This window comes from Lepidochelys kempii, chromosome 9, assembly GCF_965140265.1.
Source record: "Lepidochelys kempii isolate rLepKem1 chromosome 9, rLepKem1.hap2, whole genome shotgun sequence".
NCBI classification, from domain to species: Eukaryota; Metazoa; Chordata; order Testudines; family Cheloniidae; genus Lepidochelys; species Lepidochelys kempii.
Genome location: NC_133264.1, coordinates 42,018,136 through 42,032,595, shown reverse-complemented (window position 1 = coordinate 42,032,595; position 14,460 = coordinate 42,018,136). Strand labels below are relative to the sequence as shown.

Below are 14,460 nucleotides of genomic sequence, written 5' to 3'. Positions count from 1 at the left end.
TTGTTTTTTAAGGTGTCATCCAAAAGAACTACACCCAATAAATGACATGATAGCCAAGAATTGACCATGTCACACCACCTCAGGATGATTTTCAGGGTGCCTGTTTCATACTGGAAATTCAAGTCCCCGAAGCTAAGCCTCCATATGCTTAACCACCATATATTTCTATCTTGATTTTTACACGCAAATGCAGTATTTTATTATTACAGGAGGAACTAACTCATATACTAATGCATGAACATGCCTCGTCTGAACAAGATGTTCCAGAAGTCAGAGAAGACACAGATGGAGTCGTGTGCCCATGCAATTAATAAAATGTTATACTTTCTCTCCCGATAAACCTGACACCTCTGTGATTTCTAAATACTATGTGGTGTCACAAGCTATGTCAAAACCAAATTTGGAGCAATTATCTCCTCAAATTTATTCCATTTGGAAGGAAGCTTCATAGAAAAAGTTAAATTCCTCAACCAGAAGTTACTCCAGCATAATTGTGAATTAATTTTCCTTGTTTCCAGGCAAAACCCACTTTTGTCTTAAATTTAGAATTCAAAAAAATTTCAATACCTGGAACTGAATTAATGGGCGGTCACCAAAAATATATTCCAGTCTTCCACTAATTTGCAACACATAGTCATAAGGATCAACTTCGTCTTCCTTTCCATGGATAGTCAAACGTTTTCGGATTGCCAATTCATTCAGCTTAACAGGATTTATGTTAGGAGATACTTGAAAACTAAATACATCCTAACAACATAAAAAAGAGAGACTATTTAACACAACTTTTCATAGAAATGTATTAAAAGGAAAAATATATAAATATATACCATGCTGTACATACAAGTGAGAGTTTTCAGAAGCACCTAAGTGAATTAGGAGCCTAAATCACTTTGGTGCTTTTGAAAATTTTGCTCAATATATTTCAAGTGGAGTGAATATTAATTATATTGGTAAATGTTGCAAAAGTATCTGTCATAGTTGGATTCATAACCTGATACAAAGCTTGTGTATAAGTTTTATTATTACTATTTTAAGTTCTTTTATTTGTGTGAATATATTCTCTCAAGGAAAGGTTACTTCAGATATACAGATAACCTCATTTTGGCCTGTATCTAGATTTCATATTTGCACTCTCAAGAAACTGAAAAAAAATATGAAAATCTATTTTTAATATTATAATTAAAGGCAACTATGGTTAATCTGTATAAAACTATTGCAAGTGAAACAGTAACCCTCCTAGAAGCTATGAGATGGTTATCTCCTAATCCTGGCTGTGATCAAGACACTTTTTAAGAGCACGAAATCTTAAGTAGAAATATTAGTCTACCAAAACTGAATAAACAATTAACACTTTAGTGTTTTCTATTTATGATTTTTATTTTTAAATTTTACCACAAAGGGATCAATAATATGAGAACACAGTGTTTCTGGGAGCCCTTGACTTGCAGCCAAGCTCAAATAAGGAAAATGTAAAATAAAGTCTATATTTGTAATCATATCTATCTGTTTTAAGCTTGGTGAGTTTGAATGCTTTAAATCATAAAGTTACTTGCCTGTAAATAACTACTGGTTATTATTATTGGTCATGCAGCAGTGCCTAGTGGGTTCAACCAGGTCAAGACAAATAGCAAGTGACAGACCCTGCCCAAAAAAGATTATAATCTAAAACCCAATCCTGCACGTTCTGAATGGAACTGGTCACAGTGAACAAAGTTAAGCATGTACATAAATCTTTGCAGAATTGGGACCCAAGGCCTCAAACTTGCAAATGCCTCTGCATGAGCCCAGGAGTCTACCCATGAAGTCAGTTTCAGGATTATGGCCTAAATACAAGATGCAACAAGTGGGCAAAACAGATGCAATCTAACAGAGAAATTTATCAAATTGTCCTGTAAGTAAAATCTTGCATAAAAAAAAAAAAGGCAGGCAATTAAAAAATTAGGCTATGCTACCAGAATTATATTTCAAAAAAGATATTTGATTTTTGGGGTGGGGGGGTTACCAGATACTTGATGCGATTATGTACAGAATTACGGAAGAACCTGAATTTTCAGTGAAACATTTTATATTGTTTTCAGAGATTATCTGCATATTCCCCATGCTGCTCTAAAGTTATATAGTTACTGTACCTAAATTAATTTCTTTGAGACTACCACAGATACAAGTTACGGTGAAATTAAAAAGTCTCAAAAAGGAGAAATATATTTCTTCCATAGAAACCTTCCCTCTCTTCCTTCTCAGCATATGTTATACACAAGTTGATTTGTAACAACTCACACAGAGTTTTCATTTAAAGAATACTCTAGAAATATGTAATCATTCTAAAAGTAATTTACAAATGTAGTGTGGTCTAGCTTGCATTATTTTGTCTTATGTCTTATTTATATATAGACTTCTTGGTAAAAAGCCAAGCCTCTCAAATGGAAACTTATAACCATAATAAACTAAGTCAAAATCAATTCAACATTTTCTCACTTTCAAAATGGTATGGTCCACATCAGCCTCCCTTCCTACAGCTGTTGCCAGACCCCAGCGGCCTCTTTTGTCTTCTCACCCACACCATAACTAATGTGAGGGAGCCAGGGAGTGAAGCAGTCTCTCCCCACAATTGCTGATGCTGTACTACAGGCTCTTATTTGGGGTGGAGGGGGGTATCTTTACATGTATTTAAATGCGAGAGAGAGGTGGTTTCTCTCTAGATCAAGGAGCCGTTTGATTAATATCATAGTTTGTTGATGTATTCTAGGCAGCTAATCTTGGGGATTATTAGATAATTATTTTGGGGATAACCCTTTTTGTAATTCCTCAGTTTGCTCTCTCTGGTTGAAAGGAGATGCCATTCTCCTTTATTTTTTAAATTCTCTTCTGATTATTGCTTTTATAAAACTAACAAACCACAAACAGAAACATCCAGATAGCGCAAATGTAACAAAATAGGACTTGGACTATTAATGGCTATTGGAACCAACTGGCATCAGAAATGGACTGGGAAGCAATGGAGGGACCACAAGACAGATTTGATGTGTTCACAGCAGACTAAGCCATGGAGAAGGCAGGCAGCCACATTCTGCACTATCTACAATTTTCACCGTGTTTTTGTATCTGCTTCAGATTCAAAGAATTACAGTAAATTAGTCTGGAAGTGACAAATACATGAGCCTCTGGAGCCAGGCCCTTGTTGGAAGGTACAAGAGAAATTTCCTATTAAGCTGGACATGTAAGAAGGTTGTTAGTGTTGTATTGTCACTCATTATCCAGCCTCAACTATGTAATCAGGCTCATTCTTTTTCACCAGATCAGCAAAGTTCTTCTTTACTATTTCCAATCAATAACTTTTCAATCAGAGATTTTATTAGTATCAAGTTTAAAATTGGAACAGTTGATTTAAGAGTATGAATAGTTAAGAACTGTGTCAGAATTTGCACCACATGTACTCAATGGTTTTGAGAACTCTCTTTTAAAATCAGACATCCTGATTCATTCTAGTGCCGTAAAAACAAAGGGAGCCAGACTCTAAGAAGTCATTCCTCCAGAGAACATTTGGGTACAATTGGGAAACAAATTCTTTCAAATGCCTGGGGATTCAAATCTCAGACAATCTACAATTTAAATGTCATTACTTCAACAAAAAGATCTGGAGTGCTGGAGGAAGTATGCAATTTCTTGGCTGGGAAGAACAGTCACAATCAAAATGAATATTTTTTTGCCATTGTTATCTTTCTTGTTTCAAAATCGTTCTCGTGATCATCCCAGATAAAACCCTACAGGAACACAGAGGAGGTTGTTAGAATTAATATGGAATAAGAAAAGACTACAAGTGAGTGCAGATACTTTGTTCGTAACTACTCAAACAGAATGGGGACTAGCTAATCCAAATATTCTATAGTATTATTAAAACAAATCAAAGGGGTAGTGGATTGGGAGAGCGCTAACCCGGCCAAACACTGGGTTATAGAACAATTGTGGCAATGTAAACACTGCTAGGCTACCATGGATTAATAAAATATCATGCTCTCTAGAAATGTATAGGTTTCAGAGCAGCAGCCGCGTTAGTCTGTATCCGCAAAAAGAAAAGGAGTACTTGTGGCACCTTAGAGACTAACAAATTTATTTGAGCATAAGCTTTCGTGAGCTGCAGCTCACTTCATCGGATGCATGCAGTGGAAAATACAGTGGAGAGATTTTATATACACAGAGAACATGAAACAATGGGTGTTACCATACACACTGTAACAAGAGTGATCAGGTAAGGTGAGCTATTACCAGCGGGGGGAAACCTTTTGTAGTGATAATCAAGGTAGGCCATTTCCAGCTTTTGACAAGAATGTTTGAGGAACAGTAGGGGGGGGAAATAAACATGGGGAAATAGTTTTACTTCGTGTACCCCCCGCTGGAATAGCTCACCTTACCTGATCACTCTTGTTACAGTGTGTATGGTAACACCCATTGTTATATGTGTGTTATATTGTTAAATATGAGAAAAAAGTATTCCAGGACCTGCCAGTTTACTAGTCTGTTTTTTAGTATTCTTAGTGTTTCCTTGGCCTAAAATCAATCATTAGCAAAGTATTGAAATAAGAATTGGCCAGAGAAGTTCTGCCAACAATGAACTACATTTTATACTTTGATTAAACATGAAAGAATACAAAGAATCATGAAGATGCAGCTAAAAACGTAATCAGTGTCTATCAGACAAAAAGATAAAATATGTTTGCAGACAGATATTGTTTCTACCATCAATTCACATTAGGTAATTCATATTGCATTCCTCTTACAGAGCAACATTTGCTTAATACATGAATGATCATTGCATGTCATTTTATCAATTAATGTATTCTGCTCTAGTAATCTCAACTTCTAATGATGGTTTCCTCTTCTCACCCTCCAACAAAGGCGAAGAACTTCCAAGGCAGAATCTGTGTTCTGAAGTAAACACTACAGTATTTTAAACCTTATTCAGTTCACCACGTATTTGATCAGGGTACCATTTTCCTATATCCTGGTGACCTATCTTGAAGAGCAGACTGTCTCACGTCAAGCCAACATGAAGTGTAGCTCACATATGAACTGTGATCCCAAATCAAAAAGTACATGTATGTAAAAAGACTCCTATTCTGGCATCTAGTAACTCTACCTGGCACTTATCGAAATGAATGGCCACTACAAGATTTCCACCATAGAGTTTATCTTGAAAGTTTTCTGGGATTGAGGGTTCTTGTTCTGGAGGATAACTGTGCTTTAGCCAGTCAATCCAAGACAGGCCCACAAGCGACAGGAGTTTCTCTTCACTGATTCGCCGCATTTTACTGCGGAATTCTTTCACTTCAGGGTCCTGTAAGGCATCAAACTCATGGAGGCCTAAAAAGATTCAATCAAACAAGGAATATTTAGTTGCATAAATATTGTATAGCTATTCCCACCCACTCACCCTCAAAATCTTTTTAACAGAGTTAAGATTGTTTATGTGCTTTTTTTTTAAATCAACATAATCACTAAAAACAAAGAAAATCACCAGTTAAGGCTAAATGAACTTGCCATTAGCCTCAGTTCACATGCCTTCCCACCTAAACATTTTTTACTTCCAAAATAGCACAGAAAATTCTAATCTCTCCTGGACAGTTTCTGTACCAGAAGTGGAATTCAATCAGTAATGCAAAGAACTTTAGTCCTGTTCTAAAAGAAAATCGCAATGCAATGTTAACCATTGAGTCACTACCACAACCTATATAAGATGTTACAAGAGACTTAATATTTTGCATACAGCATTTTTCTATAGAATTTATATGCCCTAGAACAAGTCATGCATAAAACTGGGGAGAAAACACACCCCATTTCTAAAATAAAGCAGTTAAAACACTACATTTGTGTTCCTCTTCACCTCATAACATTTTTACTTGATTCTGAAGAGACTTATTAAAACTATAGCAAGTCTGGGCTTGAAATGTTTTAATGACATCTATTATCCAGAGGCCAATGAGTTCCAGGGGTAACATCCTGGCAAGAAGCCCTACTCTCCAGCCTAGCTACCAAAAAGGGGAGAATTCCTTGGTTTCTTGCCAGAGTGCGGTCCCTGGATCTTACTTGGAGACTCCACCATTTTTAATAAAATTTAGATAAATAACTTTAAAAGAGACATTCTGAATAAAAAATTCTAGAAGATAGAAGAGCTTGGCCTCTTCTACCTCAGAAATCCTATAGAAAACGAATAATCCAAACTGAGATTCCTCTCCTTGAAGCCAAATCCAAGCAATGGTACTTCATAAACATACAGCAGAGAATTTGGCTGCTTTGCAAATCTCCTGGACAAAGATTTTTTTGTTCAGAACCATATATGACATTAGGAAAAACTTCTTAACTGTCAGGGTGGTTAAGCACTGGTATAAATTGCCTAGGGAGGTTGTGGAATCTCCATCATTGGAGATTTTTAAGAGCAGGTTGGACAAACACCTGTCAAGGATGGTCTAGATAATACTTAGTCCTGCCATGTGTGCAGGGGACTGGACTAGGTGACCTCTTGAGGTCCCTTCCAATCCTATGATTCTATGCTTATTTTGCTTACTAAATAAGTTTTAACTTTACTTTATCCCTGTTCATCCTGCAGAACCAGAAGAGCTGCTGAAGAGTGAACTGGCTATTCTGGATTGAGCATTCCATACAATTTTTAATTAAGTTTTGAGAGCGGAAATGTTAATACAGTCTGTGGTAAGGACTCAGTTCAACAGCAGGAACAAAAGCCTCTCCATGTCACTGCTAAATAAGAGAGAGCACTCTTACTCCCTGACCCCAGAAGATAAGCAAAATTAAACCACTTTACCTCCCTGCTCCCTCTCATCCTGCAAGACAGCAGACAGTAAGTAAAGCAGTGGGGCCAGACAAAGCTTGAAGACATCAAGGAGAAAGGGTTTGCAAGCCACCAGTTCTCCCTCCCACAAATAATTAGGAGGAAGTAGAAGGAGAAGATGGGAAGATGGTCTGGGTGGCTTACAAGAAGCTAACGGTGTAGCAAACAGACAAGTTTACCCTGGCATTTCTCTTGGTGATTTTTGAATTAGTACAAATCTGATACTCCAGTCAAAACCAAAAGATTAAAAATTTGCACAAACCAAATTCACTGGTTTAGCTTTGCTAAACCTATGTAAACCAAAAGCAGAAAGATCTCAGCTCTACTTCTTCAATACCTAATGAAGCAAGGGCATATACAAAACACCACATTTCTCTCACACTTTGAAAAATATTCTCCAAATTGTGCTAAAGCACCTTTTGAGAACAGGCAGAGTTTAACCTTACAAGTTCATAGTGGAATGCATCATTTTTCCAAAGCACAAAATAGGAACCCAAAGCTAGCTCTGTACATAAATATCTTGAAGAGTCATAAAAACTGAAATAATTAATCAAAGAATCTTTCAGAATACTATTTTTGGAGTGTTTAAACAGGCTATGGCAGTAATGACTCCATTGTCAGTTTGAACAAACAAGCAGACAGTTTGCTGCTGAAACCTAAACAAAACTTGTAGTCTGTATAAAAGGACTAACAATTCTCCATTGTTCTGCTACGCAATGTACGACCTCACTAGTCCCTATTTATCTTCATTTGTATCTGCAAGTGAATAATTTGACCATGTATTTAAAGATGAAAATTCTCTACTAATAAAGGCCAAAAGCAATTCACTCATAGAGCAATGTTAAGCCCCTACAAAACCGCTTAACAATTGTATGTTGAAAGATGTCTACAGTGCAACTATTAAGAAACCATGAATCATACCAAGCTAGCTGAACCAAAAAGCCACCACCTATGCAAAACAAGAATAGGTTTCTACTAGGGCTGTTGATTAATGGCAGTTAACTCACTTGATTAACTGAAAAAGAAATCGTGATTAATCACACTGTGAAACAGTAGAATACCATTAAATATTTTTGGATGTTTTTCTACATTTTTAAATATATTGATTTCTATTAAAACACAGAATACAAAACGTACAGTGCCCACTTTATATAATTTTTATTACAAATATTCGCACTGTAAAAATGATAAAAGAAATAGTATTTTTCAATTCAACTCATACAAGTACTGTAGTGCAATCTCTATCATGAAAGTGTAACTTACAAACGTAGATTTTTTTTGTTACATAACTACATTCAAAACCAAAACAATGTAAAAAACTGTAGAGCCTACAAGTCCACTCAGTCCTACTTCTTGTTCAGCCAATCACTAAGACAAACAAGTTTGCTTACATTTATGGGAGATACTGCTGCCTGCTTCGTATTTACAATGTCACCTGAAAGTGAGAACAGGCATTTGCATGGCACATTTGTAGTCGGCACTGCAAAGTATTTACGTGCCAGACACACTAAACATTCATATGCCCCTTCATGCTTTGGCCACCATTCCAGAAGACATGCTTCCAGGCTGATGATGCTCATTAAAAAAATGTGTTAGTTACATTTGTGATTGAACTCCTTTGGGAAGAATTGTATGTCCCCTGCTCTGTTTTACCCACATTCTGCCATATAGTTCATGTTATAGCAGTCTCAGATGATGACCCAGCACATGTTCGTTTTAAGAACACTTTCACAGCAGATTTGACAAAACACAAAGAAGGTATTAATGTGAGATTTCTAAAAATAGCTACAGCACTCGACCCAAGGTTTAAGAATCTGAAGTGCTGTCCAAAATCTGAGAGGGACAAGGTGTGGCGCACACTTTCAGAAATCTTAAAAGAGCAACACTCAGATGTGGAAACTACAGAACTCGAACCACCAAAAAAGAGAATCAATTTTCTGCTGGTGGCATCTGACTCAGATAATAAAAATGAACATGCGTGGGTCCACTCTACTTTGGATCGTTATCGAGCAGAACCCAACATCAGCATAGACGCTTGGTCTCTGTCAGAGCCGTCCTCTGGGCGACCACTCTGAGCCCTGCACTTTGCAGGGCCCCATGGGCTGGTGTGATTGGCAGGCATGGTTGGTCCCAGAAGAGATGAATCCGTCATTTCCGCTCCAGACCACGCACTCCCGTAGGGACAGCCCTGTACGTCTGAAATGGTGGTTGAAGCATGAAGGGACATATGAATCTTTAGTACACCTGGCATGTAAATATCTTGCGACGCCAGCTACAACAGTGCCATGTGAACATCTGTTCTCATTTTCAGGTGACATGTAAACAAGGCAGCTTTATCTCCTGCAAATTGAAACCAAATTTGTTTGTCTGAGCAATTGGCTGAAGTAACTGAGCGGACTTGTCAGCTCTAAAGTTTTACATTCTTTTATTTTTGAATGCTGGTTTTTTTTTGTACATAAAATTCTACATTTTTAAGTTCAACTTTCAGGACAGAGATTGCACTACAGTGCTTGTATTAGATAAATTGAAAAATACTGTTTCTTTTGTTTTTTTACAGTGCAAATATTTTTAATCAAAAATAAATATAAAGTGAGTACTGTACACTTTGTATTCTGTGTTGTAATTCAAATCAATAGATTTGAAAATGTAGAAAACATCCAAAAAAAATCAGAATTAATTTTTTTAATTGCTTGACAGACCTAGTTTCTACCTTCTTACACACATTAGGATCCTTATTCTAACACCCTTCCCTCCCCTCACTCACACACACACTTATGGGATAGGAGAGCAGGAAAATGTGTGTCTGTAATTCTTCTTAGGAAATATCTCATGGGATTCTCACTTATGGGTCTCATGATCCCTGTGTGAAACTGGCAGAATTCCCCCTAGCCCAAAGCTTTTTGGTCCCTTGAGGCAGCAATAGTTCAAAATGAGTCCTGTTCTACTAATACCTGAGTAGCAAAGGCCCCTACCAGTACCCTTAGAAACTTCAAGCCATATGCTTTTTGATTGTGATTAGACAGAAGCTACAACAATTATCATTATCAGCTCTTTCATCTCTGTTCTTTTTGGTTCTCTGCAGGAAACTCCTTGCCTGATTGTGGTCAATCAGGGACTGGCTAAGGCTGAAGTAGCTGCTGTTGGAGGAGCCCGAACAGTGCAAACAGGGAGGTCTGTGCTGAGTGCTTCTTCAGTCTCAAAAATCAAACTTCTTTGAGCGAGGGAGTTCTGCTAAGTCTCATGCTGGGAGCTGGAGGCCAAACACTGAGAACCCATTAAAGATCATATCTTCAGAAAATTGATCTAAGTGGCTGTAAATGTCATGCCACTGTCATCATTAATCAGAAGTGACTTGGATTTTTATTATTTTTATTAAATTACATTTCAAACTAGCAGTAAGGCACTTTATCCACTTCATGTCTCTTCCACTTTTCAGATGGTTCCGGCCACTTGAACTTCATTCTTTTGCGTTAGGACTTCATCAGATATGTGTGATAATTGCTCAGAAATACAGTGTATCATTTGTTTTTGTTAATTCTATTTATTCTGGTTACAAAAATAATCTCACTACAATTTTTGAAATTTCCCGTGTTAGTGTTACAACAGTGTTTAGAAATTTTTTAAAGTTAGATTTGTATCTCCTTTAGAATGGATAGTTCTAGATTCTAGAAGACAAGGGATGAGGCAGAGATATCCTGGCCTCTGTGAAACTAACTTGCACAAAATAGATTCTCCCTCCCTTTTCCAAATAAAACGAAACAGAAAAAATTTAAAAAATTACCTTTTCCTATAAGGACACCTATTTTGGAATCCAATTTTTCCCCTGGGTCACAGTTCCTTGTCACTAGTTTGAGGACAGGAAGAAAGGGTCTAATGTCACACAGCCTTCGCGTTTCATCCTCTAGTTCCTCACGTACAGCCGTCTGGTTCACACATGAGAACATGTAAGAGTCAATCTCCATAAGGAGATGAAATAGAGGGTAGTTGTGTGCCTGCTTCCATAGTAGCTGCAAATAAGAAATACATAGACACCTATTTAGGTCTAAAAGCAATGTTGAGGGTTAAACTTTAAATTTATCTTCGGAAAGCTAATACTCTTCACAGTGTTAGGGCTTTATCCTAACGGCAAGGTCCCACTGATTTCAGGATCAGGCCATTGTGAGACTCTCAGATACTACATTGACAGGGCCATATAAATACCACATGTCAGGGTTCCTTCCCCATTCTGAACTCTAGGGTACAGATGTGGGAACCCACATGAAAGACCCTCTAAGCTTTTTCTTACCAGCTTAGGTTAAAAACCTCCCCAAGGTACAAACTTTGCCTTGTCCTTGAACAGTATGCGGCCACCACGAAGTGTTTTAAACAAAGAACAGGGAAAAAGACCACTTGGAGATGTCTTTCCCCAAAATATCCCCCCAAGCCCTACACTCCCTTTCTTGGGGAAGGCTTGATGATAATCCTCACCAATTTGTACAGGTGAACACAGACCCAAACACGTGGATCTTAAGAACAATGAAAAAATCAATCAGGTTCTTAAAAGAAGAATTTTAACTAAAGAAAAGGCAAAAGAATCACCCCTGTAAAATCAGGATGGTAAATACTTTACAGGGTATTTAGATTCAAAACGCAGAGGATCCCCCCCACCCCTCCAGGCAAAACCTTAAAGTTACAGAAAACGGGAATAAACCTCCCTCTTAACACAGGGAAAATGCATATAAAAAAAAAGATAAACTAGTCCACCTTGCCTGGCTTACCTATACTGATTGCAATATTGGAGACTTGGATTAGAATGGGTTGGAGAAGATGGATTTCTGTCTGGCCTCTTTCAGTTCCAAGAGAGAACCAACAGGTAAACGAAGAGCACAAACAAAAGCCTTCCCCCCCTCCCCCAGATTTCAAAGTATCCTGTTCCCTTATTGGTTCTGTGGGTCAGGTGCCAGCCAGGTTAGCTGAGCTTCTTAACCGTTTACAGGTAACAGGATGTTGCCTCTGGCCAGGAGGGATTTTATAGCACTGTATACAGAAAGGTGGCTACCCTTCCCTTTATTTTTATGACACTACAGATAGAGAGAGAAGGTAAATTGAGCACTAGAATGTGCTCCTGAAGCATAGCACTAGAAAATCAACATACAGTGAAAAACTGGCTGAACTGTTTGCCAGCTTACTTAATTCTTATAGTTACATACCAGTGTATTTGTTATGCCTTGTCTTTACTGCTAAAAAGGTATTTTTTTACCTCAGGGTAACTAAGGCATGTGAGCTACCTCCAGATAAAATCCTAGTGAAGACAAGGCACAGTAGTTTTATGTGAGGCAAACTAGGAGAGGTCAGCCACCATGGCATGTTGTAATGCTGACTTCTCCTAGTTTACCTGGTGGTAAAACAAACATGCCTTATCTTCATTGCATTAAGTTACCCTGAGTTGAAAAAGGGAGTACTTGTGGCACCTTAGAGACTAACCAATTTATTTGAGCATAAGCTTTCGTGAGCTTATGCTTTCATAAGCAGTGAGCTGTAGCTCACGAAAGCTTATGCTCAAATAAATTGGTTAGTTTCTAAGGTGCCACAAGTACTCCTTTCCTTTTTGCGAATACAGACTAACATGGCCGCTACTCTGAAACCTAAGTTAAAATAAACTTTTTTTTTTAAAGCAGTAAAGACGAGGCTTTAATTTAAAATAATAACAGAGCACAGATAGATCCTAGAACCAGAACTCCTTTGGGCTGGTCAGCAAGCTGTCACTCTCCTCCATCCACTCTGGTACCTCCCCCAATCACAACCTTCTCCTTTCCCAAAATTTTTTGCAGATCATTTTTTCTCCTATTCTCATTCACAGTGAAAAATCTAGAAGACAGTAGGGGGAGGGGACAGAGTATGAGCAAAGGGGATACATGTTGAGAATTTCAAAAAATAGGACTGATAAATAATTGTATCCATTGTTTCCATTAATTCTTTCCACAGTTCTAAAAATCAGATATGTACATAAAGTGGTTGGCCTAAACAACTGATACTATAGAGGTTTTATGCTTTTTTTCAGTAATTCCTATAAGCTGTGCGTTTTATCACTATGCTGAGTAAAAAAAAATTTTCTTTATACTTTGGCAAACAATTCCCATCAACAATTTCTTCCCATAAAAATTCAGATTAAGTCTTTTGACCAATTTTCATACCATATATCTATTACATTTAAATTACCAGTATATCAAACCAAAAAATGAACTTTCAGTATTTTCATCTTATGTTTGAGATACTGTAGTGTTATAGGGATAGGGTAGCTACCCTTTAAATAGTTTGTGAGCCCTCCAATACGTTCAATGTTTTAGAAGCCACCAGAAACCATATCAGCAGTATGTATGTAGCTAGGCCTTGCATGTTTGTGTATATTTAGTAAACATGATTAACTGTGATATAACTGTGCCCATATGTCTTCATTTTTTGTTGTTACGTAACAAACATAAAGATACACTAAAAGGCAGAGCCTCACTGTACTAGGTACAAACAAACAAATAAATTACATCCCTGCCCAAAGGAGCTTACAATTTAAGTTTCATCTAACCAGTACAGTAGAACTTGAGTTACGAACTGAACAGTCACCCAGACCCCTCACTTGGAACCATAAGTATGCAATCAGGCAGCAGCAGCGACAAAAAAAAAAAAAAAAAAAAGAAGGCAAACATTACAGTACTGTGTTAAACGTAAACTACTGAAAAATAAAGGGAAAGCAGCATTTTTTGTTTGCATGGTTGTGAAGCACTCCATATGCTTTATAAAAATATGTTTATAAGTGTGAATATAATGTAACTAGAATATGCTTTATGAAAAAGGCCTCTTGTAAGGTATCACTGCAAAGCTTATAATCTACTGAGTGTGTTCATCCTATTTGTACGCATGTATCATTCTTGTATCTGTAACTAGAAATATGAAGTATAACTATGAAGTCCTATTGTAATTTTGCAAAGTGTGAGCCATTAATGGTGGCTTGGAATCTTGAGGGCTCCCATTGACTAAGATAATTGGTTGTAAATGGCTGTGTTTACTTGCAAGCCTTCCTGTGTTCCTGTCAGTCATCCCAGGAAGAATGGAGGCTTGGGGTCTCACAGGACATGTGACCATGACACCTGGTACTGGAATCCATCTTAAACCTGGTGCTTTTCCATTTAGGAGGAGGGGTGGGAACCCAGAGAGACAAAATTTTCCCACCTTGTGCCAGAGATATAAAAAAGGGGTGGAACAGAACAGAAGGGTCCCACTCATGTGAAATCCCCTGCTTTTCACCTAAGATGCCTGCTGGAACTAACAAGGTCTGTAACCGGGGAGAAGGATTGGGCTCAGACTAGGAAGGAGTCTAATCTGTGAAAGAAGCTTAGTGGAATATTTCTGAGGATGAGATTTACCTGTATTCAGTTTCTTAATGTATTAGGCTTAGACTTGTGTGTTTTGTTTTATTTTGCTTGGCAACTTATTTTGTTCTGTCCGTTATTACTTGAAACCACTTAAATCCTACTTTTTATACTTAATACACTTTTGTTTAGTAATTAACCCAGAGCAAGTGATTAATACCTGGGGGAGCAAACAGCTGTGCATATCTCTCTATCAGCGTTACAGAGGGCAGACAA

The 14,460-nt window shown here is 37.5% G+C and overlaps 1 protein-coding gene across 17 annotated transcripts in view; it reads right to left on the bottom strand.

Moving 5' to 3' along the window:
- Positions 1-14,460, bottom strand: part of PIK3CB (phosphatidylinositol-4,5-bisphosphate 3-kinase catalytic subunit beta) — a 186,912-nt gene that overhangs the window by 79,612 nt on the left and 92,840 nt on the right. For 15 of the 17 annotated variants that reach the window (XM_073360002.1, XM_073359996.1, XM_073359999.1 and 12 more), the window contains 3 exons: positions 10,623-10,848; positions 5,135-5,358; positions 568-747 (listed from right to left, as the gene is read on the bottom strand). In XM_073360002.1, coding sequence (XP_073216103.1) covers positions 568-747; positions 5,135-5,358; positions 10,623-10,848 — 630 coding nt within the window. The remainder of the gene's footprint in view (positions 1-567; positions 748-5,134; positions 5,359-10,622; positions 10,849-14,460) is intronic. The other 2 variants (XM_073360007.1, XM_073360009.1) reach the window with 2 other exon arrangements.